At 38.6% G+C, this 18,367-nt stretch overlaps 1 protein-coding gene across 2 annotated transcripts in view; it reads right to left on the reverse strand.

Annotated features, from left to right (window-relative positions):
- Positions 1-18,367, reverse strand: part of YES1 (YES proto-oncogene 1, Src family tyrosine kinase) — a 100,694-nt gene that overhangs the window by 14,861 nt on the left and 67,466 nt on the right. For both annotated transcript variants that reach the window (XM_055236919.2, XM_063640683.1), the window contains exons 3-10: positions 16,172-16,271; positions 12,708-12,806; positions 10,724-10,827; positions 10,484-10,633; positions 7,958-8,113; positions 7,616-7,795; positions 4,474-4,550; positions 1,549-1,702 (exon numbers count right to left, since the gene is read on the reverse strand). In XM_055236919.2, coding sequence (XP_055092894.1) covers positions 1,549-1,702; positions 4,474-4,550; positions 7,616-7,795; positions 7,958-8,113; positions 10,484-10,633; positions 10,724-10,827; positions 12,708-12,806; positions 16,172-16,271 — 1,020 coding nt within the window. The remainder of the gene's footprint in view (positions 1-1,548; positions 1,703-4,473; positions 4,551-7,615; positions 7,796-7,957; positions 8,114-10,483; positions 10,634-10,723; positions 10,828-12,707; positions 12,807-16,171; positions 16,272-18,367) is intronic.

Genomic DNA, 18,367 nt, shown 5'->3' on the forward strand with positions numbered 1-18,367 from the left:
ATGAGTAGATAAAAAAAAGTGTGGCATATATACACCGTGGTATACTACTCAGCCGTAAAAAGGAATGAAATAATGTCTTTTGCAGAAACTTAGACAGAGCTAGAGGCCATTACTCTAAGTGAAGTAACTCAGGGATGGAAAACCAAATATTGTATGGTCTCACTTAAAAGTGGGGCTAAGCTATGAGGACACAAAGGCATAAGAGTAATATAATGGACTTTGGGGAATAAGGGGGAAAGGTTGGGGGGTGGATAAAAGACTACATGTTGGAGGTGAAACCCCGTCTCTACTGAAAATACAAAAATTAGCTGGGTGTGGTGGTACGAGCCTGTAATCCCAGCTACTCGGGAGGCTGGGGCAGGAGAATCGCTTGAATCTGGGAGGCAGACGTTGCAGTGAGCCAAGATCGTGCCACTGCATTCCAGCCTGGGCTGGGCGACAGAGTGAGACTCCGTCTCAAAAAAACAAACAAACCTACATATTGGGTACACTGCACGATGCTTGGGTAATGGGTGCACTGAAATCACCACTAAAGAACTAGTTTCCCAAAAACTATTGAAAAAAAAAACGTGGCAGCTAAATTAAGCCCTAAAGAATGGTTAGGAGTTTCACATGTAAAGATTACAGGCTGGGCATGGTGTCCCACGCCTGCAATCTTACACTTTGGGAAGCCAAGGCAGGAGGATTGCTTGAGCCCAGAAGTTCGAGACCAGCTTGGGCAACATGGCAAAACTTCGTCTCTACAAAAAATACAAAGAATTGGTCAGGCGTGGTAGTGTGCACCTGTAGTTCCAGCTACTCAGGAGGCTGAGATGGGAGGATCACCTGAGCCCCAGGAGGTCAAGGCTGCAGTGAGCTGAAATCACGCCACTATACTCTAGCCTGAGTGACAGAGTGAGACCCTATCTTGAAAAACAACAACAACAACAACAAACATTACAGATAGGAAGGCATTCCAGATGGAGGTAACTGCACAAAAGTATGGAGGTTGAAAGAAAGCCCTTTGTCTAAAGCAGGGTTTCTCAATCTCGGCACCGCTACAATTTTGGGCCTGATAATTCCGTGTTGTGGTGGGGGGGGTCTTGCCTGCACATTTCTGTACACTGTAGGAGGTTCAGCAGTATACCTGGCCTCTACCCACTAGATGTCAGCAGTAGCCCCCAGGTTGTAACCACCAAAAAAGTCTGTAGACATTGTCAGATGTCCCCTGGTGAGTGGAGGTACAGGGCAATATCTCCTCTGACTGAGACCCTCAGGCCTTTCTAGGAAAGAAATTAAAATATATTTGTTGTCATGTCAAAAGAAGTGTAAAGAAGCTACTACTTGCTATATGTATAATGCAAAGGATACCTAGTCAAGTTCTTTCTTGGAGGAAATAACTATCAGAAAGCCATAGTGGTACATGATTTTATGAATGAAATCAATGTCTCTATGACTCTTCTGAGGGAAGCTAAAACAATTCTTATTCTGGAAAACGCTGTATAGTCAAGAGAGTTAAGCAAAACATAGAACACTACATTACAAGCTTTTATGTAAAAGTAATTTTACCTTGTCTTGCTGTGTATTCATTGTCTTCAATTAACCTTGCTAAACCAAAATCTGCTATTTTGCACACAAGATTTTCTCCTACAAGAATATTAGCAGCCCGAAGATCTCGGTGAATATAGTTCATTCTTTCAATATATGCCATACCATCAGCAATCTTGGAAAGGGAAAAACAAAAAACACAAGACATACGATACAAAGGGAAGCAGAGAGAAGACAATTATGGTTAACGTCAAATTGTGTCACTGAAAATCATATTATCTTAGAAGGAGATGATGGTAACAGGGTATAGTCTAGAAGATAACAGGAAAACCAGAAACATAATAAAAATGCAGGCTAAATTCAGATTTCAAAAAAATCTAACACTGGCTGGGTGCGGGGCCCACACCTGTAATCCCATTAATTTGGGAGGCCAAGGCAGGCGGATCGTTTGAGGTCACGAGTTCGAGATCAGCCTGGCCAACACGGTGAAACCCCATCTCTACTAAAAATACAAACATTAGCTGGGTGTGGTGGCACATACCTGTAGTCCCAGCTACTCAGGAGGCTGAGGCAGGAGAATCACTTGAACCCAGGAGGCAAAGGTTGCAGTGAGCCAAGATCGTGCCACTGCACTCCAGCCTGGGCAACAGAGCGAGACTCCGCCTCAAAAAAATAAAATATAACATTACTCTGAAGACCAAGATTAACCCTCCTAATATCTTCTTGTGTCAGTGGTTAGAAGAGATAAATCACAAGGTAATTTAGTGCCTCTGGATACAAGCTCATCAAGGTTTCTATCAGGCACAATCTAAGATGACATGGTGATAAAGGTATTAAACACAAGGTACAGGTTCCCAAACTACAGCTTGTAGGCCAAATGTGGCCTGCAGCCTGTTTTTGCATAGCCAGAGAACTAAAACTGTTTTTTACATTTTGATTGATTGACTGAGACGAGGTCTCACTCTGTCACGCAGGCTGGAGTGCAGTGGTGCAATCGTGGCTCACTGCAATCTCTATCTTCTGGGCTCAAGCAATTTTCCCACCTCAGCCTACTAAGTAGCTGGGACTTAGGCATACACCACCACACCCAGCTAATGTTTGTGTTTTTTTGTAGAGATGGGGTTTCACCATGTTGCCCAGGCCCCACAAAGTGCTGAGATTATTAGGAGCCATTTTGCACAGCCTGGTTTTTACATTTTTAAAGGGTTGTAAAAAGTATGACAGATTGGATGTGGCTCACAAAACCTAATTTTTTTTTTTTTTAAACAAAAATGGATTGCGAACCTCCCCTACCATAGAGTGTCTAACTCAGAAGCATGAACTGGCCTGGCATATGCCTGTCGCCTATGTATAGTTTCTCAGTATAAAGTTTTTCTGAATTGTCAGATTCTGTGGACATTTGGAGGCTAGGAGGTAAGATTCCAAAACCAGCATGTCAACCAAAGCTAATAATAAGGCCTCTCAAATACCTACCACATATCTGAAGAGAAACTTTTAACAGTTTTCACGATATATTTAAAACAAAAAGTCAGCAGAGTAAAAAAGTCCCATTTTAAACTCTATATATACCATCTTAATTCTTGTGTTGGACTATAGTAAATAAAATATTCAGGCCGGGCACGGTGGCTCACGCTTGTAATCCCAGCACTTTGGGAGGCCGAGGCAGGCAGATCACGAGGTCAGGAGATCAAGACCATCCTGGCTAACACAGTGAAACCCCGTCTCTACTAAAAATACAAAAAATTAGCCGGGCAGGGTGGCGGGTGCCTGTAGTCCCAGCTACTCGGGAGGCTGAGGTGGGAGAATGGTGTGAACCTGGGAGGCGGAGCTTGCAGTGAGCTGAGACTGCACCACTGCACTCCAACCTGGATGACAGAGTGAGACTCCATCTCAAAAAAAAAAAAAAAATCAGCATACACTTTGGATTACTAATATTTTCTTTGGAACAGCACTCATCCATTTTAATTTTCTTAACATTATCTGTTGAAATATAAATACATATAGACTTTACATTTGTGGAAACATCTATTTTCTTTCTTTTTTTTCTTGAGATGGAGTCTCACTCTTGTTGCTCAGGCTGGAGTGCAATGGTGAGATCTTGGCTCACGGCAACCTCCGCCTCCCGGGTTCAAGCGATTCTCCTGCCTCAGCCTCCTGAGTAGCTGGGATTACAGGCGCCCGCCACCACGTCTGGCTAATTTTTAGTATTTTTAGTAGAGAAAGAGTTTCACCATGTTGGCCAGGCTGGTCTCGAACTCCTGACCTCAAGTTATCCACCCGCCTCGGCCTCCCAAAGTGCTGAGATTACAAGCGTGAGCCACCACACCTGGCCTGGAAACATCTATTTTCCAAGAAATCGTATGATACAGGACAGCACTGGACTAAGAGTTAGATAGCTGGTTCTAATACTCGTTCTGTTACTAACAAGTTATGTGAATTTTAGATACCTCTCATCTTTTGATACTTCATTAATCTGTATCATTAAGAGCTCACATTAGATTATCTCTGATGTTCCTGCCAGTTCTAAAATTCCATTATTGGCCAGGTAATCCCAATACTTTGGGAGGCTGGGGTGGGAGAATCCTTTGAGCCAAGGACTTTGAGACCAGCCTAAGCAACACAGACAGATCCCTGTGTCTACAAAAAAACCCACAATTTTTTAAATTGGCTGGGAATGGTGGCCTGTGCCTGCAGTCCCAGCTACTCAGGAGGCTGAGGTGAGAGACTTGCTAGAGCCCAAGAATTCAAGGCTCTTCAAGAAGGGAGCTATCGGCGCACCACTGCATTCCACCCTGGGTGACAGAATGAGACTCTGTCTCTAAAAAAATAAAAAATAAAAATAAAATCCCACCATTTCACTACATATACTATAATATTCTGGTAAGATTATTCCACATTTTAATTTACACTTTCAATTCAAATGGATACATGTATATATACAGATACCTGAGCAGCCATATCAACCAGCTGTGGAAGCTTCAAATACTTTCCATCTCCTTCCTTAAGGAAATCTAATAAGCTTCCTGTAACAGACAGCAAGATAGTCATAAAAAATAAGCAAATCTTACATTAGGATTGAAATGAATACTCCTCCACCCCAAATCACAACACAAAACTTCTTAGCTTTTCATTTTTTTAAATTTTGTGCAGTTTTGGAGTTTCCAAATAATTATCTAGATCCCAGAAGAGGTCTCTAAGCTGAAATTTTGAAAACTTCTCCTGATAACATATGCAAAAAAAAGAAAATGCATTAACTTTACCTGACAAGAGGCATTTTTTCCTTGCTTTGATCAATATCCCAATTCTGATTCAAAAAGTAGTATTAAATACTTACATATTTTTAAGTAAATCTGAATCAAGAATTCCGACAACTAGGAGTATCTTGGGGGTGGTTAAAACTAAATATAGGTAGCTAAATGAGTTGCTGTGGAACTACTGCTGTGACCAAGCTCTCTCCCTGAAAACTACAAAGTACTATGAATAACAGAAAGAAAAAGGCTAGAAGTCTGATTATGGCTTCACTATTATTTGTTAAAGCTTATAATCAAGAGAAAACATCACACAAAACCAAATTAAGGCAAATCTAAAACATAAAAGTGGTCTATTCTCTTCAGAAGTAACAACGCTATGGAAGACAGAGGAAAGTTGAGGAATGGCTCTAGATTAAAGGAGACTAAATAGAAATGACAACTAAATGGAATGCCTGAGCACAAACTGGATCAGGGAAGTGTAGTTGGTAGACTGGTCCAGAGCTAGGGAGACCAAATTCCAGGTGAAAGAAAAAACATGAAAAAAGTCATGAAAACAAAGAGCAGAACAGTGGGTTTATGCTGGAGTGCATGGGGAATGAGTTTGGACAGATTATAAAGGGACAAGTGCTAAGTGAATACCAAAATGAGAAACTGAAGAGTTTTAAAAATAGAAAGGACTTTTGTTATCTTGTATTCTAAATCTCTCCCGCCTGGAAATAATTGTACCCAGTGGTCTGACAACACAGAATTTTACCATGTTCTCCCAATTAAATAATTCTTAAAATTAATATACAGAGCTAAATGGGCTATCAGCCTTACCTTCATTATATTTCTTATGCTCCAATAACTTTTTTAATTGTTAAAGTCTTTATTTATTTGAAACGGAGTCTCGCTCAGTCACCCAGGCTGGAGTGCAGCAGTGTCATCTTGGCTCACTGCAACCTCTGCCTCCCTGGCTCAAGCCATTCTCATGCCTCAGCCTCCCGAGCAGCTGGAACTACAGGCACGAGCCACCACCCCCAGCTATTTTTTGTATTTTTAGCAGAGACGGGGTTTCGCTATGTTGGCCAGGCTAGGATCGAACTCCTGACCTCAAGTGATCTGCCTGCCTCGGCCTCCCAAAGGGCTGGGATTGGAGGCGTGAACCACTGTGCCTGGCCTGCTTCCAATATCTTGATTTAAACATCTTCCCTGTCCTTTTCTCCCCCTTTTTTTTTTTTTTTTTTGAGACAGGGTCTCATTTTTTCACCCCAGATGGGAGTGCAGTGGCACAATCACAGCTCACTGTGGTCTTAACCTCCTGGGCTCAAGCAATCTTCATGCCTCAGCCTCCTGAGTAGGGAATATATGTGTGCAACCATGTCCTGCTAATTTTTTTAGTTTTTGTAGAGATGGGGTTTCGCCATGTTGCCCAGGTCAGCCACCATGCCTGGCCCTCCCTTCCCCTCTGGTTCATCTAATATACTCTTTGAAAGGGCATATTTGGGCTGGGTGTGGTGGCTCACACCTGTAATCCCAGCACTTTGGGAGGCCAAGGCGGGCTGATCGCTTGATCCCAGGAGTTTCAAACCAGCCTGGGAAACAGGGTGAAATCCCATCTGCAGAAAAATACGAAAATTATCTATGTGTGGTGGCATGCACCTGTAATCCCAGCTACTCAGGAGGCTGAGATGAGAAGATCGCTTGAGCCCAGGGAGGTCGAAACTGCAGAGGAATGTGACCACACTCCACTCTGGGGGACAGAGTGAGGCCCCACCTCACAAAAAAACAAAAACAACAAAGAAAAAACACCAAGCAAACAAAAAAAAAAATGCCATATTTGGCAACTGTTTGCAGTAGACATTCCTTCCAAAGAGCGCCAGGTGCTTTGGGTCTTTAGGTGTGTTCTGGCTATCAATTAATAGGCTGTATCATTTCTTAACTTTTGGTTTCAGTCCCCTTTTGAGGGGAAAAATTTTCCTACAGCAAATATGTAACTTGTAGTTGTCCTTGTCACCACTAGATGGAACTACATCATTGACCAAGACAGACTACTGGAGAGGCTGACATAATTAGTGACTACTGTATATTATTGGTTCAAGAGTAAAAATAATAATAAAGCAGATCAAATCAAACACATAAAAATCAGGCCTGTCAGCTTATCTGCTGACTAGTTCTTACTAGTTCTTCTAACTAACCCTGCTACTGAAGATCCCATCTTGTGGTCTAGAGTTAAGGAAAATGAAGAAATTTCCATTGAAGGTAGTGGGAAGGCCAGGCACAGTGGCTCATGCTGGTAATACCAGCACTTTGGGAGGCCAAAAAGGGAGGATTGCTTGAGGCCAGGAGTGCAAGACCAGCCTGGGCAATATAGTTGAGACCCCAGTCTCTATTAAAAAAAAAAAAAAAAAAAGGAAGCAGTGGGGAAAAAAGTTCCTAGAAGTCCTGAATATAGGAATTATGTTTACATTAAAATGAGAAAACTAATTTAACTTTACCTTATTTCTTTGCTTTAGTACTAAAAATGTAAGTATCTTTCTGATTTTATCATTTTAATTAAATGTGTACAAACACTTTCTATTTTTCACCTTTCTAGCTTTTCCATTTCTTTTAGTCAAACTCGATTTCAAAATTAATTCAGCCTGCCTACTTTTCCTTTTAAACGTCATACTATCCTCTGGAATAACTGGATAATCACTATTCCATTAAACAAAGTGTCAGGTTTCTTCTATCCAAATGTCTACATAAAAATCTTAAATTAGAAAACAGTATATGCTAAGTCTATATGCATACAAATACAAATAAAGACTCTTAAAAATATTATCAACACGAATACCTAAAGAGATACTAATACATACCTTTTGACATAAATTCAGTGACAATGTAAATTGGCTCTTCAGAAACAACAGCATATAGTGGAACAAGTTTATCATGTCTTAATTTTTTCATTATCTGAGCTTCTTGAAGGAAAGCTTCTGGCATCATTGTACCTGGTTTTAGTGTTTTGATTGCTACTTTCGTGGTTCCATTCCATGTTCCTAAATAAATAACACATTTTATGAATTTATATTTTAAAGGATTTTAGACCAAACTTCAGTGAACAGCACGTCTCTTAAATATTGAAACATATTTTATCATAAATTGTTGCACTTTAATCCACAGCTAGACAATGACAGAAAACAAAAATTCAGGCTTCTTACCCATCCACACTTCACCAAAACATCCTTGTCCTAGTTTAACCTCTAGTCGCAAAGATTCTCGAGGGATTTCCCAAGCATCTTTTGCTAGACCTTGAGTCTGAGGTTTCACAGTTGGACACACAGTTGTCAACTTGTGGCATAAACCATCAGCATGTTCTAGATAAATGAATAAACTACACTGTAAAATCAACTACAAAAATTAAGGGGCATATAGTGTATCAATGTTTTAAGTTTAAACTGTAGAAAAACAAAAACAGAAGTCCTTTCAAGTTTTACTCTAAAAGCACAAAACAAAAAGGGAGTTGTCCATAAGCAGCAAAACATGAAATATACGTAAGTGAAACATTTTGTAAAATTTATTTTTAAGGCCGGACAAGGTGGCTTACGTCTGTAATCCCAGCACTTTGGGAGGCTGAGGCGGATGAATCACGAGGTCAGGAGTTCGAGACTAGCCTGGCCAATACAGTGAAACGCTGTCTCTACTAAAAATACAAAAATTAGCCAGGCGTGGTGGTGCATGCCAGTAGTCTCAGCTACTAAGGAGGCTGAGGCAGATGAATCACTTGAACCCAGGAGGCAGACGTTGCAGTGAGCCAAAATTGTGCCACTGCACTCTAGCCTGGGTGACACAGTGAGATTCTGACTCAAAAAAAAAAAAAAGTGTATATATACATATATATATGTTATTATTTACTACTTAGTATGTATATACTAAAATATAGTAAATATATTGTATTTACTAAATAGTATGTATATACTAATATATAGTAAATATATTAGTATATTTACTTAGTATGTATATACTAATATATAGTAAATATATTAGTATATTTACTTAGTATGTATATACTAATATATAGTAAATATATTAGTATATTTACTACTTAGTATAACTTACAATATATATTTTTAAAGTTATTATTTACTAAATACTTAGTATGTTCCAGTATTGTGCTAAATTAGCACTTCACAAGTATCTCATATAAATGAAGCTTTGAAAACATATGCAACTTTCCCCCAAGGCCCTGCAGTTAGTAAGTGGTAGAGATGGGATTCAAATCTAGGTCTGTCTGCTTCCAAAGTTCTGCCTTTGTACACTGGGTTTTATTAATTCTCAAAGAGAATGTTATCATTAAATGTTATTATCTAATAGCCACTAATCTGTAAGAGGCATACGAAAAAATCAAGGAAAAAGTTCATTTAGGAGATTTTTTTTTTTTTTTTTTTTTTGAGATGGAGTCTCACTCTGTCGCCCAGGATGGAGCGCAGTGGTGTGATCTCAGCTCACTGCAACCTCTACCTCCTGGGTTCAAGTGATTCTCCTGCCTCAGCCTCCCAAGTAGCTGGGCCTACAGGTGTATGCCACCACACCTGGCTAAATTTTTTTGTATTTTAATAAAGATAGGGTTTTGCCATGATGCCCAGCTGGTCTCGAACTCCTGACCTCAAGTGATCTGTCTGTTTCGGCCTCCCAAAGTGGTGGGATTACACGCGTCAGCCACCGCGCCTGGCCTTTTTTTTTTTTTTTTTTTTAAGACATGAGGTCTTGCCATGTTGCCCAGGCTGTCCTTGAACTCCTGGCCTCAAGTGATCCTCCTGCATCAGTAGTTGGGATTAAAGGCACAATCCACCATGCCTAGCAGGAGACTGATTTTTTTAAATAAGGGAGACACAAAGTCAGGGAACCCTAGATTCATAACAGCTTGACTTGTGAATTCTGCTTATACAATCTTTCTTATTATAAATGAGACGTGTTCTCTCCTATTCTCATTAAAATAACCACATAAATTCACATTGTGACAAAGGCAATTAGAAGGGATGCCACTGCTTGGTAACATGCTTGATCAATGTCAAGACTGCTGGCTGACTTGACAGACTCAGTTTGCAGCTAGCTGTCATTGAAGACATTACCATGGAAACATCTCCTCTCCTAGTATTAATCATGTAAAGACTTTCAGGTGCATTCATATGCCAAATTGGCAATGAAAAATTTTGAGACAGAAGATTCTAATATTAAATACCTTCAGAGGTCCGTGAGAGACAAAAATGTCTATAATTGCTATAGGTTAATTTTCTAGGATAAGAAAAATGCATCGTCAGACCAAATTTCATTGAATTTATACTTTAGGAAAGCTTATGTGATCCAGCCCATGCAGGGGAAGGTAATCCTTCTGACATAGCTTTTTCTGTTACCCAATGTCTAGTTTTACTTACTAAGTGTCCATAAATATTTGCTTTTAGGTTTATTTTCACAATGTACATGTGGTGAAATGAACTCCAATGTAAATACTATGCAGGTAAGATATAAGGACCCAAATGACGAGAGTCTATTAGCACGTTATCTGAGTAGCACAATGGAAGTACTAAGTATCATCTGTTCCTCCCTTTAAACTAGAATACAACATTTATTGGGCATGTATTATGTGTAAATAAGTGTGTAAATCTTAAGAGAAATGAGGATATGGATTTTGTCCTCATAAACTAGAATGTGAAGAAATAATTTTTACCTTTGAAATATTCACATACCTGTGTAGTGTTTCACCAATTTCTGCAGAGTATCAAATTGTGCTCTGGTTGTGATATAGTATCCACCATTGTCAAGTTTCCTAATTTTGTAGTGTTTCACATTGTCACCCCTTACCTCATCCCAATCACGAATAGAAAGGGAATAAGCACCTGGGTGAAAAATAAATACTTTCACTATATCTTTCTCAAAATACTGCCCCAAGAAATTTTATACTTATACTAATATAACAATATTCATACCTTTAGTAGTTTCACTCTCTCTTACTAAGAAAATACCTCGTTGATTTCCAGGATTCAGAAGTAATCTTTCAGCATCTTTTCTCCCCATTTTGCCAAAATACCATCTGGAAAAAAATTAAGTATTTTGAATTGAAAAGTGTGAGGTTCAGAAAAATTATACATAAGTGTCAGTAAGAATGGACTGGGATAGGTTTGGATGACCAAGAATAGCTAGAGAACACAGCTCAAAATACAGGAAAATGTAAGAGTTGTATTGATTAAATAGTAATATCACAAATATTACTGTTAGAATATACTCTTACAGTATTTCTATGTATTAACTACTCAATGTGTCTCTTAAAATTCCACCTGACAGTCACAGGAACAGTAAATGGAGAAGGAAAGAGAGCAAAATAACAGATCCTTTCTGTCAGTGACAAATGGAAATATTAAGACTATGACAGGAAGAATAGAAGTGGTTCCCTGGTAACAGTGTCATCATCTGTATTCAGTAAGACACAGGTATATCATACCCAAATTACTAGTAACTCTAAATATGTGTGGGTTTAATTTAATAAGGTTTTGTGAATAAAATGACAGTGTCTGCTATGGAAGAGTTCACAGAAAACTGGAGAAGAAAGACAAAAGAACAAAACAGAAAGTAAGAAGCACCATAGTGGAACAAAGAGTTATTGAGACACATTACAGATCATTAATAAAAGCAAACAAACACTGATAGAGCACCTATCATATACAAGGTACTGTGTTAAGTGTTATAATATGAAAATAAAGTAGCACTTATGAATCCCAGATAAACTGGTTTAACCTAAAAGTAGTATGTCACTGAAGGTGAATTTTGACTTTTTAAAAGTTGCAAAAATAGGACACAGAACTCCCATACACCCTACAATAAACCCTACAACTAGGTTCCCCAATGGCTAACATTTTGCTTTGTCATACTCTCTCCCTCTCTATATATGTATGTGTGTGCATGTATATATATATACATATGTATTTTTTCTTAACTAATTGTAAGTTGCAAACATGCTAAATTATTACCTCAAATACTTCAGTGTGTACTTGCTAAAAGAGAAGGATACTTTCCTACATAACTACAATGCAAGTGCCTAAATCAAGACGTTAACAGTCATATAAAACTAACTGAAAATAATATTCTTTCATGGGCATATTACTTTTATAATCATAAAATGATAATAAATCTCTGAAATATTTCAAAAATAGTAAAACCTTAAAGAATGTAAGTCTTTGGGCCAGGCACAATGGCTCACGCCTGTGATCCTGGCACTTTGGGAGGCTGAGGTGGGTGGATCACTTGAGGTGAGGAGTTTGAGACCAGCCTGGCCAATAGGTGAAACCCTGTCTCTACTAAAAATACAAAAATTAGCTGGGCGTGGTGGTGCATGCCTGTAGTCTCAGCTACTTGGGAGGCTGAGGCAGGAGAATTGCTTGAGCCTGGGAGGTGGAGGTTGCAGTGAGCCGAGATTACGCCACTACATTCCAGCCTAGGCGACAGAGCCAAGACCCTGTCTCAAAAAAAAAAAGAAGAATGTAAGTCTTGGCATCATAAATATGGGATGCATATATATACCAATATACCCATTCCTATCAACACACCCCAATATATAAGCTGTAAGTTAAAAAAATAAGTCAAGGCAGGGAATGAGGATAATCTGAAGGCAAATTTTTGAAGTGAGACAGTCTGAAAAACATGCAAAAGGCTTACAGATACATATTTAAGTGAAAACATAAAAGAGAGAGACTAGACATAAGGAAATATGACTGATGCAGATTCGTTTATGATCCTACTCTAAGTGAACAGTGTGACATTAGTTATTAATTTTTAAATAACATTTATTAATATGATACGTTAGCTGTATTAAGACTGGTATGTAATTCTGTGTGTGTAAAGTTGTGGCTAAGTAGAATGTGCATTAAAACATTTTAAAAATCAAAATAATTAATAAAATATGAAGTAGTGCCATACTCTTCTGCCTGAATGGAATCTGCAGGCGCTACATAATTGCTCGGGATATAACCATTCTTTCCTGTAGCGATTGATCTTGCTTCCCACCAATCTCCTTCCCTGCAACACATAAAACAGCAATCACCGCAAGGTAGACTATTGCCCAAGGTACAATATATTGCAGTGCTATCTTGTATCTGAAGTAAACAAAGGGTATTACTTTCATTTTTTATTTATGCATTCATTGGATAAAGAATTAAACTCAAAGAATGATATTAAAAAATAGGTTACATGAATTCAAGGAAGCACAATTGCATACTTCTGCTCCAAATAAAGCCTCAAAATCCCACATACTTAGTTATAAGATTTCTTTTTTTAACACAATTCTTTCAACCTAAGACAGACTATAGTGAATAAAACAATTTGGGAGGTAAATCTTTCAAATTACTCAGTTTGTTTTCTTTTCTTTTTTTTTTTTTTTAAAGCTTTAAGGTGTAATTTGCATGCCATAAAATTCCCCCACTTAAGATGTACAATTCACTAGTTTTTAATATATTCACAGAGTTGTACAACCATTATCACAATCAATTTTAGAACATTTTCATCACCCCCAAAAGAAACTCTGTACCCATTAGCAGTCACTCCGCACCCCCAACTCCCTCCAACCACTGTCAACCACTAATCAGCTGTCTCTATGGATATGCCCACTGCATGCACTTTATATAAATGGAAATATGTGCATTTATGTGGTCTTTTGTAACTTTTACTCGGCCTAATTTTTTAAAGGTTCATCTAGGTTATAGCATGTGTATCAGTAGTTCATTCTTTACTGCCAAATGCTTTTCTCTTTACAGTACATAAAATTGTAATATTCTTTTTTAATCATTTTAGATAAAAAAAAATCACAATGCTCTAACATTCCTATAGCCAGACAATTAACAATCAGCAACTAGGTTAAAAACTGAATTTCTGGGCCAGGCGTAGTGGCTCAAGCCTGTAATCCCAGCACTTTGGGAGGCTGAGGCAGGCAGATCGCCTGAGGTCCGGAGTTCGAGACTAGCCTGGTCAACATGGTGAAACCTGGTCTCTACTAAAAATACAAAAATTAGCTAGACACAGCGGCGTGCACCTGTAGTCCAGCTACTTGGGAAGCTGAGTCAGTAGAATCGCTTGAACCCGGGAGGTGGAGGTTGCAGTGAGCCGAGATCATGCCACTGGACTCCAGCCTGGGCTACAGAGCGAGACTGCATCTAAAAAAAACAAAGAAACAAAACAAAACAAACAAAAACCCCAAAAAACTGCATTTCTGGCCGGGTGCGGTGGCTTACGCCTGCAATCCCAGTACTTTGGGAGGCCAGGGTGGGCAGATCATCTGAGGTCAGGAGTTCGTGACCACCCTGGCCAACATGGTGAATGAAACCCTGTCTCTACTAAAAATACAAAAATTAGCTGGGAGTGGAGGTGTGTGCCTGTAATCCCAGTTACTCAGGAGACTGAGGCAGGAGAATCACTTGAACCTGGGAGGCAGAGTTTGCAGTCAGCCAAGATCATGCCATTGCACTCCAGCCTGGGTGACAGGAGCAAAACTCCATCTCAAAAAAACAAAAACAAAACAAAAAAAACCCTGAATTTCTAGAATAATGCATACTTATAAAAATGTTATCTAGAAATATTCCAGTAAGACCAAAATTAATAATTCAGAACATGAGAACTACATGTAGTTTATAACACATAAGCCCTCATTTTTTCAAAATTAATGTGAAAAGACCAAATATAATCAGTCTTTAAATAGGAAGATAGATATGGGATTTGTTACTAAAGATTAGATGCATGTTTTGCTTCACCAAGATAAAAACTGAAAAGGTACTGTCTAAATTAAAATGTTATAAATGCCTAGATAAATTTGCTCTCTAGAAAATGAATGAAAAATCCCTCAGTAATTCAAATATTTAGAAACTCATACACTTGGTTTGTGGTTCCTCATATATACTAAGCACTTTCAGATGCACAAACCAAAAACCTTGTATTTGATCCTGCTAAGCATTCATTGATTCACTCTAACATTTACTGAATAACTGTTAAGTGACAGACTTTAGTGTGTGCTGGAAATAAAAGTAAAAAGACAGTCCTTGACTTCAAGGAATTCACAGTCTAGAGCTGGGTTTTCCAACTTCAGCACTATTGACACCTTGGACTTGATCATTCTTTGTTGTGGGAGGCTGCTGTGTGCATTTTAAGATATTTACCAATATCCCTGGCCTCTACTCACTAGAAGACAGTGGCAGCACCCCAACTGTGACAACCAAAAATGTCTCCAGATATTGCCAAATATCCCCTGGGTGATTCTGTCCCAGGTTGAGAACCATTGGTCTAAAAGAATGACAAGCAAGTGACAAATTGTAATTCAAAATGTGATGAGAGCTATGATTGAGGTTTGCATAGGGTGCTATGTAAACATCTAAGAGAGATACTTAATCCAGCAGGGGATAGGGACTGGGCCAGGCAGGGCAGGAAGAATGTAAGGAAAGGCATCCTTGAGAAAGGACATATTAACTATATTTTGAAGGGTGAGTAGGATTAGCTAAATAAAGGAAAGAAAGGGAAAGATGAGAAATCATACTCCAGAAAAAAGAAACAGTATGTGTGAAAGCATGAGAGTATGAGAAACTCCAGTGTACTCAGAAAACTGCAAGTAATTCAATATGTCTGGGTAGTAGAGTCAGAAGAGGGGAGAAGCACATAGTAAATTCTCAATGAATGATTTTTGTTATCATTGTTGTTTTCCTTTTATCTTGATGGCAAGTGGTAGGTACTGAATATTTTAAAGGTAGAAGGATATGACCATATTTTATGTTCCGGAACAATAACTGGTAGCAGATGGGAACAAGGATGGAAGAAAACATGACTGGAAGCAAATAGACCATAAACATATATTTTGAGAAGTTACAAAGTGGTCATTATGCTTGCTAATGAAATTATTCGATCTACTTTCTACAACGAGCATCAAATGTTCTACAGTGTACCTCTAGACAAAAAGTCTAAGAGTCACATAAGGAAAAAAACAACTTAATTTCATCAATTGGAAAGTAGATGGGTTCCTTACTCAACTTCCCCCCCCTTTTTTTAATAGAATGAGACAAGATCTTTAAACCATCTGGTACTTAGAAAAGTAGGTGCATCGAACTCTCTTCATAAAGTTTTTTTAAAAAATAATACACTTGCATGTACTCCCCTCAGTAACTCTTCATTCTTAAATCTCTACTGTTTATGGCAGAACCACAGCAGCACAAATTGTAGAAGTAATAATTTCTGGCTATAGCAGCAGTGTTACAACATGCATCTAGAGAAGCCAATGCATTGTTAAACACAGTGGGCAGCCCATGCCCTACCTCTCTCATCTCTGGATCATCAACTAGCTCAGTGGTTTCTGTGTAAAGACCAGATTTCTGTCAGTATTTCTCTCACAAAATATTCATGACACTTACGTATTGTTAATTATTTGAAATCTTTCACCTTTCTTAAATGAAAGGTCTTCTGTAGTTCTAGCTTCATAATCATATAAGGCCACAAATATAGTAACACCACCTATCAGAGGGAAAAAAGACCAAGGTAAATTATGTAGCTAAGTTAACAAAACAGAAAAAAAGAACTATTGCCAGCCAAAAAAAAAAAAAGAAGAAGCTTAAGGATAGTTTTTTCAGTAGTCTCCAGAAACAATTTTTAGAAGTTGGAACTACTAAAGAATTTTAAAGTAGAGAGACATGACCGTATTTTATCTTCTGGGACAATAACTCAATAACTGGTAGCAATAACTAGTCTTAAACTCTCTGAAGACCTTACATAAAACTACTGTATTCTACAAATTATAAAACTCTGTAGACTTGGAGAAACAAATTTAATTTTGTTTCTTTTTGAGACAAAGTCTTCACTCTGTCACCCAGGCTGGAGTGCAGCGGTGTGATCTTGGCTTGCTGTAACCCCTGCCTCCTGGGTTCAAGTGATTCTCATGCCTCAGCCTCCCAAGTAGCTGGGATTACAGGCATGTGCTGCCACACCTAGTTAATTTTTTTGTATTTTTAGTAGAGACAGGGTTTCACTGGGTTAGCCAGGCTGGTTTTGAACTCCTGGCCCCAAGTGATTCGCCTGCCTTGACCTCCCAAAGTGCTGGGATTACAGATGTGAGCCACTGTGACCAGCCAACAAATTTAATTTTGACTCACTGTACCAACATCTCAGGCTTGGAAATGTAGTCAAATTTCAAATCAATTATTTGACAGAAAAAGCACTAATGAGTACTATAAACTAGTGGGGCAGTGTTCTTCATATAAATAATGAATGAACAATTGCATCTAATCATTACCAGTAATAACTAATTTACTAGTTTTAGCAAAATTACATATTTAACACTTAAAAATGTCATGTTTTGTCTTAAATGGTATCAGACAGTCACAGTGGCTCATGTCTGTAATCTCAGCACTTGGGGAGGCCGAGGTGGGCGAATCACTTGAGGCCAGGAGTTCGAGACCAGCCTGGTCAACAGGGCGAAACCCTGTCTGTACTAAAAATACAAAAATTAGCCAGGCATGGTGGCGCATGCCTGTAATCTCAGCTACTTGGGAGGTTGAGACAGGAGAATCGCTTGAAACCCGGAAGTGGAGGTTGCCATTAGCCGAGATTGTGCCACTGCACTCTAGCCTGGGTGACACAGCAAGACCCTGCATCAAAAAATAAATAAAATGGTATGGATGATATGAATTATAAAGTATAAATTCAAAAACTAAACTGTCATATTTAGCATTATGTGCAGATGCTTAAAGAGATTAGCATACTGAACAGCCAAACTATTATTTGCAAACAAAACAAATAATAAAACAGAAGTATACAATATGCATGACATCTCAGTGTTAAAATTATTCAAGGCAGGTATTCAGGTTAAAAACCCCATAATATATTAATCTTCTTTTAAAAAACTGTATATATTTATTGTATACAACATGATGCTTTGAAATATATATACACTGTGGAATGGCTAAGTAGAGCTAATTAACATATGCATTGCATCACATATCATTTTTGTGGTGAGAACACTTAAAATTTTGTTAGTAATTTTCAAGAATACGATATATTATTATTAACCGTTTTCTACAATAGATCTCTTGAACTTACTCCTATCTAAATTTTGTATCCTTTAGCCAACATATTTTTAATTGAATATGTATATACTCTACTCAATATAATCCCACTGACTTGTCAGATCAAATAAAATTTTTCTTTTTTGAGACGGAGTCTTGCTCTGTTGCCCAGGCTGGAGTGCAGTGGCACGATCTGGGCTCACTGCAACCTCACCTCCTGGGTTCAAGCGATTCTCCTGCCTCAGTGTCCTGAGTAGCTGGGATTACAGGCGTGCACCTCCATGCCCAGCTAATTTTTGTATTTTTTGTAGAGATGGGGTTTCACCATGTTGGCCAGGCTGGTCTCAAACTCCTGACCTCAAGTGATCTACCCAAGTCGGCCTCCCAAAGTGCTAGAATTAAAGGTGTCAGCCACCGTGCCCGGCCGACATCTTTACTTGAATGTCTAATAAGCATTTAAAATTTATTACAAAACAAAGCTCTTGATTTTGCTCCTCCAACCTATATTTACATACCCAAGTCTTTCCTATCTAAGTAAATGGCCCTACC

Source organism: Symphalangus syndactylus, chromosome 1, assembly GCF_028878055.3.
Source record: "Symphalangus syndactylus isolate Jambi chromosome 1, NHGRI_mSymSyn1-v2.1_pri, whole genome shotgun sequence".
In the NCBI taxonomy this organism is placed as follows: domain Eukaryota; kingdom Metazoa; phylum Chordata; class Mammalia; order Primates; family Hylobatidae; genus Symphalangus; species Symphalangus syndactylus.